At 53.0% G+C, this 19,333-nt stretch overlaps 1 protein-coding gene across 6 annotated transcripts in view; it reads right to left on the bottom strand.

Moving 5' to 3' along the window:
• The window catches only part of CUX1 (cut like homeobox 1), a 300,846-nt gene that overhangs the window by 48,743 nt on the left and 232,770 nt on the right, over positions 1-19,333 (bottom strand). For 3 of the 6 annotated variants that reach the window (XM_044429825.1, XM_044429827.1, XM_044429828.1), the window contains 2 exons: positions 8,771-9,073; positions 5,836-5,898 (listed from right to left, as the gene is read on the bottom strand). The exons of 1 other annotated variant lie outside the window; for it this stretch is intronic. In XM_044429825.1, the coding sequence (XP_044285760.1) occupies positions 5,836-5,898; positions 8,771-9,073 (366 nt within the window). The remainder of the gene's footprint in view (positions 1-5,835; positions 5,899-8,770; positions 9,074-19,333) is intronic. 2 more of the 6 variants (XM_044429826.1, XM_044429830.1) reach the window with 1 other exon arrangement.

Raw genomic sequence — 19,333 nt, 5'->3', positions numbered from 1 at the left:
AGCTGCCATGAGCCCCCAACCGCTTCACGCTGCCGGAGCGTGGCCCTCCGCTTCCAGAAGGTTGCCCGCCCCTGCCGCGCCCAGGGCAGCCCCCTTTCAAAGCTATGGAAGCCAGCGGCCAGCAAGTTCTGGGAGCCGATGGCGCGCTCGGTCTGCCTGAATTTTCCGCCGAGCCACTGCACGGGGCAACCGCCAAGGCCCAAAACGCAGCGCGGGCGTTTGCCAGCGTCCCTGCAGGGTGCACAGATGCTGTCGGATGTGGGGGTGCCCAGGGAGGACACAGATCCTTCTTCTGAGGATCCTGAGCATTCCCGAAGCACACACACAACGGGGAGGTGGCTGGTTCGAGGCTTTAGGGCAGCGACACTGCATGGGGAATCTGAGGGCAACGGCCAGTGAAATCCCAGGGGGACTGGACGGAAGGGGGCGGCCCTCTCCATGCCTGGGTAAGAGGAATGTGCAGGACAAATTAAGCAAACGAAGGGAAATCAGGGAAGCCACGTCCAGGTTGGGCAAAGTCGTCGGGCGGAACCCTGGGCAGCAAGTCTGGGCAGTCCTGGCTTGGGAATTCAAACTGCTTTTTGTGCAGAGCAAGCCGCGTCCCAGTGCACAGGCTGCCCGTAATGGCTCCCCTCTGGCTGAGCGGAGGCCACGTTCACGGCCCCGACACGCTGCGGCTCTTGTGTCAGGGAATGTGGCGGGGTCTGGCCTGGCGGTGCTGGGCTCGGGGGCAGAGGGCTCGTTTGTACAGCCACAGACCCTTTGCCGGAGCGGCTGGTTGTGTGGAAGGGGGATCTGCGCAACCCGCTCCCTGGCACTGGTTGCTGCGTGAGGCAAACCCAGAGAGGGCAGCACCTGGGAGCAGCCCGGGGCAAGCGGGTTCTGCCATCGTGCCCGGGAGCCGTGCTGCTCCCGGGGGATCGTGCGCCCCTTCGGGTCTCACTCTGGCGCAATGGAAGCCTGATGATTTGGGTGCAACAGCAGCCCAGAGGATGCCTTGTGGAGGGCTGCTGAGGCTTGGGCTGTGGTTAGGAGAGCAGTGTGGGGTAGTGGTTACAAGCGTGGGACTCAGGCGATAGGGGTTCTCGTCCCCACTGGCCATGGGGCCAGTCCCAGACCCTCAGTCCATCCTGCCCTGCAGGGCTGTTGCTGTGTGGATAGGACTGAGGGGAGGAGGAGAATGGTGCAGGCCCCTTTGAGATCTTTGCAAAGAAAAACGGGGGAAATACATCCGATAAAGAAACCAGCAAACTAGCCGACGACTCAGGAACTTGGGGTTGTTAGTCCTGAACGGTCCAGCAAAGGAACTCATGGATTATTACTCGGGCATGATGTCATGTGAACTGACTGCTAATACATGTGAGCCCAGACACGTGGCTTGCTCTGTGGCAGCACCACAGAGGGTGGGTTGGTCCCGAGTCTAGAAAGGTGGAAGAGAACTGGTACAGTGCCCTTGATTTTAAAAATAAATTAATCTGGAAGCCTCCCGAGTTGGCCGACTGACATCTTAGCTGGCCACTGCAAGCACTTGATTGCCCTGCTCCTATTTAATATTGCGCCGCTACTTCATCATTTAATGCTTTCATTTAATTTGCACTGCTTCATATTATTCATAGATTTCTTCTTTATTTCAGTGAGAACGGCTGTGGAATTTTATAAATGTAAATATAAAATATTTTAAAATAACTTAAGAAGGAATTGTGGAATTCAATCCCCTGAGATTTGGACCTTCAGGAATCTGAGAAAGATTCTTCTTTCTGGTACCATGATTTCTGCAATTTATTCAGCTTGTGGTCTGGGCTCTTTTGAGCGGAGGTTTATGAAATATGACTGCCATCTGCCTCAAGGGCTGGTCAAGGCCAAAGGTCAGGTTACGAAGACACAAACGCCAAGAGCAACGTCCAAACATCAGTGGAAACTGATCTGCAGGATGGAATCCATGCTTTTCGCACATGTGGAGCATGGGAATTTAAGCATGGCCTTTCTTGGACAAAACCAAAGGTGCGTTCTGCTCCTGTACTGCCAGCAGTGACCAGGCACAAGGTTTATAGGATCCTCAGAAGCAGAGTGTGAAGGCAAATGGAGCCTCCTGTTCTTTGTTCCCAGAAGCTGGTATTAGAAGATAGACTACTTCTGGATAAGGAGGTTCTGTTTTACTAAGTTTTCACAGCAGTCAACCATCGACAATTGCTACATGAAGCTCGATGAATGGGTTTGCCGCCAACTCAGCCTTTAAAAAGTGACCTCCCTCACCATAGGAGTTGCTGTTCCTTGTATTTTCTCTATTTTGGCTTCGTTATTTAAAAAAGTCCTTTGTAGCTAGGCTGGCCCTGGTACGTTACAACAAATGTCAGCCAGAAGAGCTGCTCAGGGAATGATTCACTCCTGTAACAATTTTATTAAATGTCAACTTTGAAACCCTCCACAAACTGGCAAAATTCATTATTTCAAAATAAAGTTGACTTTGTATCCAACCTGTTGATGATTAACCCCCCCCCCCTTGATTGTGGGCATGAGTCAAATTGTTTTAAAAATACTCGAGTGCTTTTGAGCAAATACTTATCTGACCAGCTAACTGCCTGAATCTAAATTTCGGGGTCTGTATTTATATAGACGACCCAGTTTCAGCTAGAAAACCCCTATGTGTGTAGCGATTTCCCGGGGTCACCCTAAGATGTCAAATGGGTCGAATGCAACCACCCGACTGCATCTTGGCCAGATTCTGGGCCCAACTGAAGGGGCAATTCTTGACTGTTAAAGCAGCCTTCTCCAACCTGGTGCCCTTCGGTGCGATGAACTGCAAGTTCCATACTCCCCAGCCATCATGCCTGAGGCACGGTTACAACGAAAGGGCTCTCCCTGGAGAGGTCGGCCCAGAGCCCACGCAGAGGTCCTTCTGCTGGGCAAAGACTGTCTTTTCTCCAGGCTGTTTGACTTTTGATGAGCTATTTTCATTCTGGCTCATGAGCTATTTTCATTCAGCTGTTATAGATTAATTTATCTTTCGATAAATTTTCATAGGATAGCTTTTTAAAAACGAATATTTTGTTGGCAGTCCAGATAAGTTCGTTGAAAGGTGAGTGGGTGATCTTGATCAATACACACATCATTAAAAAAAAAAATCTCCTAAGTCCGGGTGAAGCATATGAAGGGTATGTTTTAAAGCGGGGTGGGGGGGGGGGCACTGTACCAATTTGTCCTCTCTGATGCCCAACGTGATTTCCTTTTATTTCTAGTCCAGCTTCCTGCCTGACGGCCACATTCGGAGCTTTCTGAGCAACTCCCCTCTGCAAGCTGCAGATGAAAAGGTCTTTGTACAAGAGAGCGCCAGCCAGAGGCGGCGGAGGGGCGGGAGAGAGGTCGCTCTCGATCTCCCTGGCCTCAGGGCTCCACGCTTTCCCTTCTAAGGCCGGGCAGCCACGGGAGCACCGATTAAAAGCAGAGCACATGTCTGGGCCTTCTGTGGCTGTGAAGAGAAGCAAGCCGGAGAAAAGCCGGCGCGGGGCCGGAGAATGCGGCTCGCTTGTGTCCAGAGCTACGCACCAGGCCTCTAGTATGGCAGAAGAGCCCGTGTGGTACAGTGGTGAAGAGCATGGGACTGGGATTCAGATGACCTGGGTTCGAGTCCCCGCTCAGCCATGGAGCCAGCTGGGTGACTTTGGGCCAGCCACAGACTCTCACGCCAGCCTACCTCACAGGGTTGTTGTTGTGGGGATAAGATGGAGGAGCAGAATGATGTAAGCTGCCCTGAGCCCTTTGTAGGAAAAAGGCAGGATATCAATCAAACAAACAAATGCAAAGGTTCTGGCAAAGGCACTGAGGGAGAGATGGAGACCCCCGGAGAGGAGCACTTGCTCTTGCTGGTTTGCTTCAGAGCCCCCTCCCCACTTATTGGCCTGGGCTGCTTCTTCTTCTTTTAATTACAAGAGCCAAAGAGCTGCTCCTTCCAGTTCCTCGTCTTGCTCAGTTCATGGCTTCATCTCAGCTCTCTCACTTTTCGTTCACAAATCTCCGTTGAGGAGACAACCGGGAATCCTCCGGAGGGGCTGGAACCTGCCAGCCTCCCCCTCTCGCACCACCCACCGGCACTTGGGGGATGGAGACGGGCTGGCACAAGCGCTCGACAAGTGGCGCTTGTGCTAACCTGGGGTGGAGTCGCATGCTACCTGTCCCCCCCTCCAGTTGCGAGTGAGATGTCCCTCCTTGCAGTCGCCTGGGGTCTGCAGGGGGACAGCCTTTGCTTTGCAGAAATGCCGGGTTTTGCATCAGGCATCCAGAGGCAGGCACTGCTGCCACGCAGAATACCTGACCCCAACCAGCCTTCCCCAATCTAGATGTTTCAGACTTCAATCTCCATCAGCCTGAGCCCATGGCAAAGGGTCAGGGGTTCCTGGAGTCACAGAGAAATGATCTGGAGGGCAGGAAGTTAGGGGAAACGGCATGGCAGCCTTCTGCAGGACTGGTCCCTCCGATGGCTCGGGGGTCAGACTAGATGGCCCGGGAGACCCCGTCCTACGGCCGGGTGTCTGCCGTCTAGGCAAGGCGGCAAACCTCACTGCTCGTTTTTTTATTCCCAAGTGAGGGACGGCGCTCCTTTGCCAACTCCTCCTGCTTTGGTTTATCGTGTATCTTCTTTGCGCACAACCAGGGCCTGATCCGTTCCTTTACCGTTATGGGATTTTTGTCATGCCGTGTAGCCACAGAGTGGCTCTGGGACAACGCCAAGGGGTGGGCTGTGTCCTCAGGCTGACGAACTAGGAAAGAGTTAGCCAGGAAAGGAAGGCAAGGGGAGCTTTGAGATGAATGGCACATTACGTCTGTAGGATGCCCGGTGTGCTCCATCTTAACAGAGCGACACCAGCTGCAACGCGTGGGCCTGTTGCACTAGGGCCTTCGAGCCTATCTGGCCTGCGGCGTGGCGCTTCGGATCCAGCCAGAGCAGGGCTGCTCACCCCAAAGTTTGCCTGCTCTTCTGCCAACGAGGAGATGGACTGGCCCACCAAGGAAGCCACAGTCTGGACTGTACTATTACAAGAGCTGAGCATGGCTCTCAAGGACGGGGTGCTCTGGAGGGCTTGCATTCCCGGGGTTGCCATAGGTCGGAGACGACAGACGGCATGGCACAACAACACAATAAATGCAGCGCATTAATGCGGCTATGAGACTGAACTGATATTGTGGCCGTTCCAGAACTGGGCAGGTTCTAAGAAGCCATGAAGATCCTCACACAAGTTTGTGCAACACAACCCTGCTTTGAGAGGCCCAGAAAGAAAAGGGCTGAGCAACGAGTCAGCCCTAAGATTTTAATCTGAGATTTGTGGCGAGGGCCGTATGCCGAGTCAGTCTAGTCCAGAGGTGGGCAGCTTGTGGCCTTCCAGATGCTTTGGCTGAACACGCCTGTCAGTCCTCAGCGTTGGCCATGCTGGTCACAGCTGATGAGAGCGGCAGGCCGACACATCTGGAAGGCCGCGAACGGCCCGCCCTGACCTCGCCCAAGACCGACTGCCCTGCTTGTGGCTCTCCTGGGTCTCCAGCAGAGCGTTCTCCCACCCCCCTGAAGATGAGATGGGAAGCAAAGACTCGCGATGCCCGGGGCTAGAGGACTAATCCCGCCTGTCGCATTCTTCCTTCCCAGGCCACTTGATTGTGGCTGATTCCACCTTACTGCCATCTTAAAACTAAAAAAAGAAAACAAACGGGAAGCCACTTGGCGACACTGGCTGAGGCAGATACAGACAACCAGGGGCCCCAAAACAACTGTGCCTCCACCCCTAGAAAATCTAGAGACTGAGCAAACAGAGGGCAAAAAGGAAACATTGAAATAGTGTTCCACACCTAATGCAAGGTTTGGGGTACATTTCTTGCCTCTTCTGCTGCGTTTTAGGCTTGTCAGCCACGCTGTAGAAAAACAAAAATCATGGAGGGGGAAAAAAGATTTTATGTAAAAGTGACATCAGAACAAGAGTCAATAAAAGCACTTTTTTCATGTTCCTCCTGGAGCGCAGGAGGACAGAATCAGGGACCCTGGTTTTCTGCACACTCTGAAACACGCAGAGAAATTCCAGTGTGGAATCCACAGTAGCCAATGGACTCTGGGGAAGCTCAGATTTGTTTTTGATTTTTTTTTAAAAAACCAAGTTTCTAGTCCTAATGAGCAGGGGGCAAAAAATTGCAAAAATGAGGGCAGCGTCTACTAATGTCCCTAAAACTAGAGGGGGTCTGGGTGGATGTGGGGAGGAGGAATGGACTACTGCATAGCTCTCTGGTCCCAGTTGCAGCCCACCAAAGACACCCAGATTCCCAAGCACCTCTTTCCCCTTTGCAAACTTCATGACTGCTGCTAGACTGCAATTTGGAGTACCTGTTCAAGTGCTCACGGCACCATCTTCAATTGCTAATGCTTTGGCTAATGTTTCTCTTGCATCCGTGAACTGTGCCTTCTCAGTATTCACCTGCGTATGTTTCGCGGAATTTATTCTGCGCACAGTGAACCTGCTGGTTTTGGTTCTCCTGGTTGCAGAATGGCTGACAGTAAACCAGCGTCCCTGCATCGAGCATGCAACGACAAAGCATACACCACCCTGCAGGCCCCCTACGAGTACCACCCTTGCTGCCTGGAATACAGCAACTTCACCCCAACAGAATGGTTACCCTCCCATCGCAGAACCCGAGCGAGCAACTGGGCCGATCTGGGCAGCCCAAGCTCGGTGTCTTGGCATAACTGGAGAACAGCCCTACATTTTCAAAAGCACTGTATGTGTGTACATGTATGCCATCTGTGTGGTGTACACACTGTATGTGTGTACATGTATACCACACACGTACACACACACAGATGTCTGTGTCGATCTACTTATCTCACCGATGAGGGTCTGCACCTCCTGAAATTCTGAGAGACAAAGTACAGAAGGCCTCCAAGGCAAATGTCTGAAATCACACTCTTAAGGAATACGGCGAGGGATACCTAAAGGGCGGCTTCATATCTTCCTACGTGGTGGCGCAAGTTTTGATGACGGGGAACCTGAAGGGCCAAATTTCCACCTGTACTTGGCACCGGGCTTGCGACTGTGTGCTGCTGTCGTATTTTCCTGAACCCACCAATAAGCGATGGATGGACACCACTGAGGAAGCGGCAGCCTTGAATTTAGAACAGCTACGCTGGGGTGTCATGGGGTGGCCGTTCCGGAGGGCCTCGTTCCCAGGGCCGCCATGAGTTGGGAGACGACTTGATGTCACAAAGCAACAACAATGCAGCTTGGTTGCTGAACACTTAATTTATACAGACAGTTTCTAGGAAGTAGAAGAAAAGTATCCCTGTGCCTTTCAGTACCATTTTCCTCTCTTCTCAGGAACAAGGAATCTACGGAAAACAATGCGCCTCTCCCCAGCACCCACGTACTGTATGAAGTAGCCAAGTAGGGGAGGAACATGCCCAGAGGTATAAGTGAAACAACTTGTTTTCTTCATTCCCTGGACCTTGCCATATCAAGAGAAAAGCAGTGCAGTTCCCTGAGAGCCGATGCTTACAAAGTTCCCCCCACTGCCTCTCCGCCGCCTCGCTGCCAGTAATGAAGGGGGCCTGCTGGTGTGGGAGCTCCTTCTGCGGGAAGGCTGGCCCACAGAAATGGCCATTCCCTGACCTCTCGCTTGGCCGGGTGGCCTGTGCCCCCAGCTGCCTTCTTGGCAACGGCAAACCGTGTGTGATTCCCCTGGGGGAGAACTCCATGGAGTGAAAGATCCGTGCCAGCCGCTTGCCGGTGATGCAAGGCTACGGAAGGGGGCGTGCCTGGATGATGAGGCCACACGGTGTCGCCGGGATCGTGAGGGGGCCCCACACCAGGCTGGTCCAAGGAGGAAAGGTGTGGGCCCAGGCAAAGGGACCCCCTTGAACCGTCCAGATGTGACGTGAGTGGTGTGGGACCCAGCCCCGGGCCACGTCTGTGAGCGTAAGTGTGACAGCATCAGCGGGACGGGCACCATCCACGTCCTTCGTGAAATCTGCCGCTGGCCATGCCCAGCGAACGAAGCCCGTGCCCGTGTGCCTCGCGTGAGCCGCCCTCGGACCGCGCATCCCGAACACTGCCCCGGGCCTCTGTGGAGATCTCGGGGAGGCCGTCCTGGAGGCGACGCTGCAGGCTGCCTGCTCAGTACAAACAGGGATCCATCCCCTCAGCTCGCACGGGGGGCTTTTCCATACGGGGTAAAACCTGCTCTCTTGACCGCCCCTGCTGCATCCCTCCCTGCTTCCCCCTTCAGGGGCTCTGGCTATTCTGGGATGCAGCCCTCACCCCCAAATGCGCCAGGGTGGGTACATGGCCAGTGGAGGGTTGACAAGAGGTGGGCCTGGATATCGGGGGGTTCTGGCCCTTGTGGAACCTTGAGACAAGTGACAGTGCTGGTGGTGCTGCTCCGAGGGTCAAGGCAGGAGGGATTTCCGCACTGCCCCGGGACAGTGGGCAGCTTCTGCCATCGCCCTCCTCCCTGGCCATAAAGCTCCCTTCTCCTGCTTCAAGCCTTCCGCAGCCTGGTCTCCTCCAGGGGTGTCGGACTGCAATTCCCAGGCTGGCTGGGGGTGCTGCGAGTTGCACTCTGAAGCCCCTGGAAGACGCCTGGCCTGACTCCCCAAAGAGTTTCCAGTGCGCCTTTGTCCAAAACCAGTTGCCTGCACCGTTCTTGTTCCCAGCATAGTGAAAAGCGAATAACCGTGCGGTTGGTTTCAAGAAACCCCTCAATCTCCTAGAATGACTGTATTAAGCAAGAAGGCATTTACCGAGGTTGTTGTCCGTGAGCACCTCCTTGACCCGCTTGGTGATGCCGTAGGTGTCCAGCTCCGGCGACATGGCCACCAGCTCCTGGATGCTGAGCGATGAGTGGCCAGGAAGGGGCAGCGGCGCTGTGGACGGGCAATCCGCCGCGGACGGCCCGCTCGGCTCCTGCAGCTGGCCCTCCTTACTCGTCTCCACAGCAGGGCAGGGCTGCTGGACCAGCTCTGTCAGGCTCTTCACGGACTCGCTGGAGCTCATGGGAGACTCGGGAGCGGGGCTGCAGCTCGCAGAGGTCTTTGGGGTGCTGTCTGCAAAGCAACGGGGGGAAAAGTGGGGGGGAACATGGCTTAAGCAAAGCTTGTTCATCAAGGTCCCCCTTCCCTGAGCCAAGGACCACCAAACCCTCGCCCGTGCTCCACATTCACCATTAAATCCCCTCTTTTAAGCCCTGGCTAAATGCCTGGCAACGTTTTCTTACTCGAAGACTCTAGCAGACTCCATATCCGTGCCAAAAATAAACTGACGTCTCAATGCTATAAAAAGGCACACACAGCAGTGAGCATCTGAAGTCGCTTTCGTGTGAGCTCAGGCGCACCCAACTGCACACTGTCCCCTCCGACAGCCACCCTTCTCCAAGCGCTCCGGTCGAGAGCAAACCTGGGACCCTGAGCACATACATCCCTGAGCAAGGGGCTCTCTGCGGGCAGATTTCCACCAAAATGTTCTCTGTGCCACCCTTGCGCTGTAACTATAAGCACTTACGGGGTTTTGCCAGCAGCCTGGTGCAGACAGAAAGACTCTTTCTAGAGCTCAGAGAGCTCATGTCATCTAGAGTTCGATGAGAACCGATCGTTTGGTCTTTTTTAAAAAATCTAACCGCTTGACTTAATTCCAACGTTTTCATTATTCGAAGTACAACTGCTAACACGAGGATGCTCATACCACAGTGAGCAGACGTTGTGGCCATCTCCCACAACTAATGGCCATTGGCTCTGCTGGCTGCAGCCGATGGACTCCTAGTCTCAAACATCTGGAGGGAACAAGGGTCCAACCCCTTGTTTATAGCAATGCAGACAACACAGGCAAATGTATCTCCACGTTCCATTTTCTCTGAAGTGTGAATATTCTGTTCCAGTCTGCACTTTCTACAATTTTTCAAGCTTTAATTAGTCTGTGTTTTAGGTTGGGAGGATCTTTACTTCTCCACTTACTAGCTACAAGACTGTTTACAGAGGGCTAGCATTAGGGTGCCGGGAATAGAACGATGGTTTTCTCGTGGCCCGATTTATAATCCACAGATCAATATAGCCCATGCCCCCCCACCCCGATGTGACCCTGCCAAACGTTTCTTTGTGCGCGGGAGTAGCGGACGATGAGGTGGCGAAGGGGTGGGTGTGTTAGGGAGGGAACACAAACTGGCCATGTCCAACACAGCCTTGTGCTTGCCTTGCGGGTCCATGAAAACCGGATGGTCTGCACACACAGAGCAACCCGTGTGCCTGACAGAGCACTCTGACTCCGCATCTCCAAATCGAGAATCCCGCCCCCCCGTGTCCCTCATCATCACCACATTTTTTAAGCGCAGCAGGACAGCTGGTCTTTGGCCTCCTCTTGAGGGTCAGGCCTCAAGCAAAAATGCATCTTGCTTATTAATGAGTTATCTTTTGTCAATAAACAAAAAGCTGTCCCGATAATGTTAAGTTCTGACAGCTAGGAAGAAAAATGGTGTAGGAGATGGGAAAGTAATTATGAAAGGAATGTCCCATTAAGTAAAACTCAGAAACGGGTTTTTGTTTCTCTACTCCCCCCATGTGTTCCAAACCAGGCAGGTCTTAACGTTTCTTTCAGGAATTGGGAGCAGCCAGGCAAGGTGCTGCAAAGAGGTACCTGAGCAGAATTTTGCCTCTTGCAAGCAATACGCTGCCAACATTTCACAGGACAGACTGCTGACTTCTCGTCACCCAGCAAAATTGTCAGTGCCCCAACCCCTGCCCCGGCGGGCAACACAAGATTGCGGGCTCCGGGCGCGTGGAACTGGGCATGGGAGAGTTCTGGCAAAGAATCCAAGCTCTGCCGTCCATCTGGCTGAACTTATGGGCCTGCTGGGAAGGTGTGCAGGCCTGTTTGTGTACAACAGGGCCATGACACTCCGCCTCCCCCCGTTCCCGAAATCTTTAAAAGCCCCATGGGAGGGAAATGAAAGCAGTGGAAGCGCTCGCAACATCAACCCGAAAAGGGAAACAGAGACAGACATGAGATGGTGCGTCACCGAGGAAAAGTATGGGAAGCAGGGGGTGTCCCTGTTCAACAGAGATGGGCACAATGCTAATATATATCACAAGTCCAAGTATGACAAGCCAAATGCTAAAGAAATAAATAGAGATTGGTAGAATGTATCTTCTACATACAAGAAATTCTTTAAGAACAAGTATTTTAGTATTATGCAGTCTCCATTTGGCCAAGCAGAAATCGGCACTCAGTTTCTTCCCATCAGTCACTGGTGGCAAGAATTGGGCTGAAAATGGAAAATGGCCTTTGGATTCTGAGCTGGAGATTTTCAGATAAGTCAGTGAGGAAGCTGGTGTGTCTCCTCATATTTGTTTTGGCTTGGATTCGCCTGCCCACGGAATCGTGGAAGAGGAGGGTTGGAAGGGGCCAGAGGGCCTTCAGGTCCAATCCCCGCTCAATGCAGGACTCCAAGTCAAGCCATCCCCCTCCGAGGGCGGTCCAGTTCCACCCTGAACTCCTCCAGTGCAGGAAAGCCCACCGCCTCCCTAGGTCTTGGGTCCCATTTAGACAGGAACAGGTGAGCTCCATCATCAGCAATGTTCTGACTCTGCCTATTCCTAGCTGCATGCCATGGGATCTGGGCAAGAAGCAAAATATATAATACACTCAACTAAAGGACTAAAATAGGTTCTCTGCTCTCCTCGGCCAAATGTTTGCTCAAATAAGAACTTGCGATCCTGCCAAAAGAGATGAAGGGTCACTTTCCGAGCTTCTTTTTCCCATGTGAGTATTCATACTTGCTTTGGGGAAAAGCAGAGCAAGCTGCGGAGTCACCCGCCATGCCAGGGGCGCACGCGCCCCGCAGGGTGCCAGCAAGTAAGTACAGACACGCTCGCTCTGCACCGGGGACCACCGCCCTCTTCGCAACCCCCAGGCGGCAGGGCCCGCGTGCGCCCGCTCCGGAGGCACCAGAGCACCAGGCCGTGCGGCTCCTTGCTCGTCTGCGTGCAGTTTCACCTGCCGGCGGGACCTGCAAACCCAGCATGCTGCGAGCCGCTGCAGGGCCCGTGTGCTGCAAAGGACTCTGGGAAAGGCATCGGGGCACAGTTCTGTCCAAGCAAAGAGTGGGGAAGAGCCTGCATGCCAGCCGGGTTTTCCCTTGGACAAGAGCACAAGGCCCCCCACCCCTGTTATTATACTCTGACAAACCCCCATCTTTGGAACTCCCACCCTAGGGAAATTCGCCTGGTGCCATCTTTATTTTCCTTTCAGAGCCAGGCAAAGTCATAGCTTTTTAGGAAATTTTTAAACTTTTAGCTTGCATGCTGTGGCCCTTTTTAATTGCTTTTATAGATGCTTAATTTGTTATGTTTTAATTGGTTGTAATGTGTTTTTACTCTGTTACTACATTTTATGTATAGTAAGCTGCCTAGGAAGGCCTCGGCAATTATAGGCAGCCTATAAATACATGCGCATTAATAAAATAAATGGGCTCCAGAAGGATGCAGCTTCTGATCCTGGACATGGCACATGGCCCCCAAATCTCGTTGTCATGAACGACCTTCTCCTCCATGGACTTGGCCAGGTTGGTGGCCAAGTCCACATCTTAGGGCAGCCAGTTCCACAGCCTAGGCTGCACGCGGTGCGGAGAAGCCTTTTGCCAGCCTGGATTTCTCACTGATCCACTTCACCAGGTGACCCCCAACTTCTGGCGTTATGAGGCACAGAGGCTGGGCGGGGGGCCTCTCTCTGGCCCCCAGTGGGAAGAATCCAGCCCAACCCTCCCTGTGCCTCTTCTTCCTAAGGAGGTTCCCAAATACGATAATAAACACTGCCGAGTGAAATGACCGAGGAGCTCCGTGCAATCAAAGCTATTGACTCAATACTGAGCTTTAAAGAAAACAAATCAAATTATATTTTAAAAAGGTATCCTGACATTTCTATAAAGGTCCCTCTCAATTCAAATAAATCGTGTCTGTCTGTCTTTGGCCACCTCATCAAAGATGCACAAAAGACATCCCTTTTGCTCTCCGAAGCACTTCAGTCCATATGCAATCCTCAAAGCGTTCAGGGGCTACAGCTCTAATTTCTTTTCTCTGCTTGGCCTCCGGTCGCGGTGCAGCTGCAGCATCCGAAGCCCGGCAAATGTTATTTTTGTATGGCAAGCAGCAAACGAACGGCACTGTAAATTTGCCCTGATGCGCCCATGCGCGGGACCGACGTGGCAGATCATCCATCTTGCTCACTGCACACTGTCAGGGACGGCATGGATTCCGTACATGATGAAGAGATTTCTTCTCAGACCCACGTCCTTTAACCCACTGCAAGGTCAAAAGGACGGCTGCCTGGTTAAGAAAACTGCGTGGTGCTGGGTGGAGTGCTGCTCCTCTAACTTCATCCTTGGGGCCGGCTTAAAGAAAGCTCAACCTGAAGGACTCTCAGCCTCCTATGCGATTCTCTGGCCATGCAATGCAAGGAAACCCCATAGAGAAATACTACTGGTGCTGCTGGGGAAACAAAAGGGGAACGACGGAGGAAAGGATGAGCGTACGAGGAGAGACAAAGACGAATCAGGACAAAAGGAAAACCTTTGCCGCGATGGACACCTTTTCGAGCATATCGAACCTGCTCAACCAAACCAGGTGCTGGATTTTTTTCTATACGTCCATGTATCAGACGCTCACTTAGAGAAGAGGTATTTTCAAACAACTGAAATATCTGATATATTCAGGAAGAGACTGCTGCCATCCATATGGAGTGTGGCTGTGTATTCTTCAGGCAGTGGGAGGCAGAGCTGCCTGCTGGGGGTGGCGAGTCTGAAAGCACCGCTTTGCTTCGAGTGCCAAACTCTTTGCGAGCAGCCGGGCACACGGTGTGGCTCATTTCATTGAGCCATGAGGGGTTTCCAACTTCTTTAGATTCAGGCAGCAATCCTCAGCACATTTACCTGAGAACAGGTCTCATTCAACACACTGCCGCTTACTTCTGAGTAGCTCTGGATAGGATCGTACACGTCACTGGTCTATAAAAAGATTTCCAGCCCTCCCTCTGTTTTAAATAGAAATGCCCAAGGCAGCTAAAAATACTTAATTACTATAATTACCAACTTAAAAACAAACAAAACAAACACAGACTAGTTAAAAACCGTTAGGAGTGTTGGAGAAAAAGCACCAGGAATGAGAGAGCTGGGCGGAATCAGGTCCTGGCCACGTAAGAAGCCCACCAGAATAAAACACATTTCAAACATGGCCAGAGGAAGATTGCGAAAAGGAGAGCTGGGTTTGTTTGGCTCAGGCGACCGAGCAGCTCAGGGGTTCACGCAGCACCCAACTGCAGAGATGGTTTAAGCAAAGATCGAAAGGGATGGAATGTTGCATTTCGAATCTTGAAAATCTTCCCTGGTTTTGGAGCACCAGCAGCCACCCCGGGATCAGTGAGAACTGAGGGCTGCTTTTCGGTGTTTTTAAGGCTGCTGTCTATGGTTACCTGCACTGGAACCCAATAAAGGTTTGCAGGCACGTTTGGCACCTGGAACACGAAGACCCACACTGGGACTTCAGCCCCCGCAAAAGCCAGGAAACGGCCAGAAAGTGGCGCACATACTGCGTGGAGGAAGGGGGCTGTGGGGAAGGCGCCCCGGCCTCCGCTCGCAGGCTGAGGTGCGATGGATGAAGGACGGAGGACTGCGACCAGCCCGATTTTCACAGAGCTCCTGGCCCCGCGAGACCCGCCTGGCCACCGCACTGGGAGCGTTGCGATGATGGGTCAAAACCAAGGGTGGGATGGACCTTCCCACAAGGCCCTGCCTTGGCCCAGGAGGACCTTGGAAGGGCAGCAGGGCGAAAGGGCTGGCCCGTTCCAGGGAGGAGCCGGAGTGAGGGCTCGCCCTGGAGGCCTTGCGTCTCCCTTCCTCTTTCCCGGTCTTCGCCAAAGGAAGCACCCTCAGCAGCTCTCAGGCCCCCACGGGCAGGGGCGATAGGTTGACCTCTGCCACAAGGACAGCATGGGAAGCGCTCTTTCGCCCCCCTCCCCATCCTGAAAATGAGGGGAAGCATTTTGTGTGCGTGCTCAATAGAAGGTCAAGTCGCTTCCATTTGCATCGTGGGACAGCACAGCCTTAGGCAAGGCCTGGTTCACGCACCATGCTCACCCATGGCTTATTTAAACCATGGTTTGTTGCTGTACCCAAGGTTTGTCTGGCAGATGACAGAACAAACAACTGGCTTGTTTACTTAGTTTGCTTTTTTTTGTTGCTGGGTTGCATCCTTCCTCATTCACCTTCTCTCTCTCTGTATCCCAAACATCTTTACTACAGAAAGTGGCTGGTGTTCTGTTTTGCCTGCTGTCTCGGTAGCCTGGCAAAACAACCTGTGATCAACTCATGTTTCTGGGCTCATATAACCACCAGCCACTCATGGCTTAAGCAACTCAGGGCGCACAAGGCAACAACAAACCATGAGCTCTCTTCATGGCTTGTCTGTAGGTAAGAACCACAGTTAGCCTATCATTCCGGGTTTGCACATAACCCACTATTCAACAAACCATGGTTAATTAGATCATGATCTGTTCCTTCATGCAAATCAAGGCCTGTGCATGCCTTTTACTGCTTTTCCGTGGCCACATAGCTGTACAGGCACGAGTAATTTCAGGCCTGGCTTGCTTCAGCTTGCATGCTTGGTGGAGCTACCCTTAAAGCTGCCTGGGAAGTGGCCACTCGGCTGGTGCCAAAAGCTGCAGCTCTTTTGTCGAGGGAACTGCCGCCGCCTGGCCGCCTGTTTGCACTGGCTGCCTGTTTGGTACCAGGCCAGGTTTAAAGTTTTGCTGCTAGTACTGAATGTCTTAAACAACTTTTGTGATGGAAGGCAATGACTCTGCCAGTTTTCACCAATCATATAATTATCTTCATTTATGTGATGAGAACCTCTCCTAGAGAAGTTAGCTAAATAGATAGGTAGATAAAACCTTAACACAGCTATTTTCCAATACGTTATAATTGGATTTCCAACAGAGGTGGATGTAATCTTCAGTTAATAAAAACCTAGGAGATCATTTTCCCACCTAGAATGGACGTTGAGAGTCATACCTGCAAGGCAAGCTCATAACCAGTTTGCCTTGTCTGATGGATGGTGGGCTTGCTAGAGTTTTGGATTTTACGGTGCCGAGAACAGTTTCAATTTTGAAATGCTCATCTAAAGGTCCTTGGATAGAAGAGCGGTGTATTTGCTAAGGCAGCCTGTGGAAAGTGCTCAACCAGAATGTTCCTAAGCAAAATAGTATGAAGCTGTCCTAAACCTTCAGCGGCCTTTCCTCCAAAAGGAGCTGACCTTATAAAAAGCGACTCCAGATTTCCAACCATGAAGGGAAAGAAAGCAAGTGTGAAATACTATGCAGGGCAAAAAGGGCATGGAATACACTGAAAACGCAGAGACAGACAGGCACTGCAGTTGGTGGAAAAATGCCCCCAAACCCTCATCTGAAATGAGGGAAACGAAGCTGAAACAAACAAAAGTTACAGAGCGACTGTGCTCGGCAGGCTGGCTCCCTGGTGTCGGACGACGTCAGAGGCTTTAAGTGCCGCATCTGCTCGGCACCCCATCACTCAGCTGTCTGGGCAGGACAAAGAGGAAAGCCCGGGGTGGTGGCTGGGAAAAGCGAAAGTCTAAGGCCCAGTCCCTTCACCGCAGCCCTCACCTTTCAAGTCCCAGCCTCAGGGGAGAGCCTGGCACCCAGTCGCCTATGGTGAAGTCTACGGCACGAGAATTAGAAGCAGCGAGGGAGTGCGCGAGTCAGGACGCTGAGAGGAGTGAAAGGAGGTGCTCTCAGGATGAGGGTCTGCAGAATGCACATGAAAGTGCTCCCTGCGGATCCTGCCCCCTTCGAAAGGCGCTTCCAGCATCTGTATCAGTGCAGAGACAAAATTATTTTCCTTCTAGAGGTAGCAACAGTGCAAGGCTTATAACCAGAAGCGTGGCTTCTAGATCGAGACAGGTATTCCTGCCACTCTGTACGACTCTGGTGCGCCCGCAACTGGAGTATTGTGCTCAGTTCTGGGCCCCTCATTACAAGAGGGAAATAGCGAGTTGGAATCAGTGCAGCGTAGGGCCACAAGGACGGTGGCTGGTTGCAGAGGAAGCCGTATGAGGAGAAGCTGAAGGAGCTGGGTCTCTTCAGCCTGGAGAGGAGGGGACTCAGAGGGGGCTTGTTGGCGAGACACAGGTATGTGAGGGGGGGCCACGCAGAGGTGGGTCATGACCTTTCCCCCCTGCGGTGGAGGGCAGGATGTGTTCCAATGGAGCTAAGCTCAGGGAACCAAGGTTCAAGTTGGATGCCTGACAGTACTTCCTGACAGTTAGGACCCCTAAGGTATAGAATGGGCTTCCATGGGAGGTGGGTGAAGCCCCCTTGGTGAGGGTGTTCAAGGACTGACTGGACATGCACGTGGTAGGCATGTCATGAGTGGAGCTGGCTGCAGCCGGGGGTCAGACTAGATGGCCCGAGAGACCCCTTCTGACTCGCTAAAGTTCTATGTTTCTATGTCTCCAGGTGTTCAGGCAGGCCCTGGAAATTGACAGGGGTTGGAAGTGCCAGGAGGGGACGTGGGAGAGGAGCCGGAAGAGCCTGCTCCGATCCCTGACCCCATGAGGCGTCGGGACAGAAGGGCTGGCCAACGAAAGGGCCTGTGTACAGCCAGGAGGCAAGCCCGTCTTCAGAGGGGCACTCCCAGAGGATTGGGGTCCAGGGTTACTCGAAAGGAGATTCTCGGGAATGGTTTCTAGTTTGGGTTCAGCAAACCACTCTGTGCATGTTCAGAGACTCTCTCTCTGCTGGCTGGATGGACGAAGTTGCATCTCTGGAAATGTAGAGCTTTTGCCAACTGGCTGTTGGTTGTTTGGAAGAGAGAAGGGGAAACCCGGCCCCTGACAACCAGCGGCCTCGATTGGTCTGCATGTGGGGATCCCTGGCTAGAGACCTGCACAGGGCCAAGGGGAGTGCAGGGCTCTGGCCTGCCATAGGACAACTGCCCAGGACTCTTTGCAGGAGACAAGGCAGACGCGCATGAAACAGTGCATGGTGCATGGGAAAGCCAGTGGGGAGGGCCTGTTTCCTCTCCCATACGGGTAGGACCCAAGGGGTGGGAGAGTCAGGACAGCTGCGAGGGAAGAGCCCTCTGCAGGGCACCGAGCTCAGCGATGGAGCTGGGCACCCCAAGATGTGATGATGCCCCATTTGGAGAGCTTTAAATGGGAGCAGGGCAGATGCCTGGAGCACGGACAGCCTGGCAAGGCCGGGATGCGTGGCCCCCGGCCACCAGAGAGTGGCCTAGCCGGTGCTCCTGGTGGCCACCAGATGTTCCTGGGGTCCCTGGCAGGGAAGCGGCTCTTTGCCAACGGTGGCACCAGGCCGCTTTACTGGCCATCTGCTCATCTCGAGATCGCCCAACATCTTGACCTGTTGTGCTTCATCTTTCCACCCTGAGATGGAGTCCCACATCCGCCGGGACCCTGGACTCGACCTCCCAAGCCACTGGCCTCATTCTGACGGGGCTTGGGGGGAAAGCTTTCTCCCCAGAAATGGCCTGGGACTTAAGGAGGGTGGGGGCAGAAGGTCCCCTGTATGTCTGAAGCCGGAAAAGCGCTATCAACCCGAAGGGAAGGGCCAACAGAAGTGCTGCAGACCCCAAACCCACAACACCACTGAAAGCGGCCCTCTGCCCCCGCACCTCTTCTTTTGCACTCGCTTACCACACCCCTGGAAGAAGAGAGACCTAAGAACGGGGAAGGGGCTGCACTACCCAGGCAGCGAGCCGACAACCAGCATATTCCATCTCAAACTGGAGTGGCCTGAAAAAGCAGATCTGCTGTGATCTGCCAGGAAACGTATACCTCCGATCCGACCCACTACTTAAATTCCAGCGCACGGCCCTCAATCTCCAGTAATAATAACCCAAATTCCATTTAGTGTTCATTTGAGCAGTCAGGATAAAGTCATTTCTTATTATCTCCCCACTGTGTAAAAAACAGCTTGAAGGCAGGAAGTCAGCAAGCATTTTCACCAAAAAGTAATTATTGGGAGTGACATTTTTACTGCTGGCGTGCCATAAGGCAAGGCAGGCATTTGGAAGGACAAGCCGCTGAAGCAAAATGACAGGCCATGCCGTGACATTCCAGCAAAACCCCAGACGGTTTTTTCCTGGCGGTTGGCTTGATGGCCCACTTCTCATTAAGTCCAGGGCTGGGGCTTCGGGTCCACGCCAAGCCAGTCACATACAAAAGTTATGTATAAATTAACACCGGGGGGCGGAAATGGGCTGCCCGAGAGGGCAAGCAGCTGTTCGGAAC

Source organism: Varanus komodoensis, unplaced genomic scaffold (assembly GCF_004798865.1).
Source record: "Varanus komodoensis strain SLA01 unplaced genomic scaffold, ASM479886v1 scaffold20_1, whole genome shotgun sequence".
In the NCBI taxonomy this organism is placed as follows: domain Eukaryota; kingdom Metazoa; phylum Chordata; class Lepidosauria; order Squamata; family Varanidae; genus Varanus; species Varanus komodoensis.
Note: the sequence above shows the minus strand (reverse complement) of the source record. Positions and strands in the feature narration are given on the sequence as shown.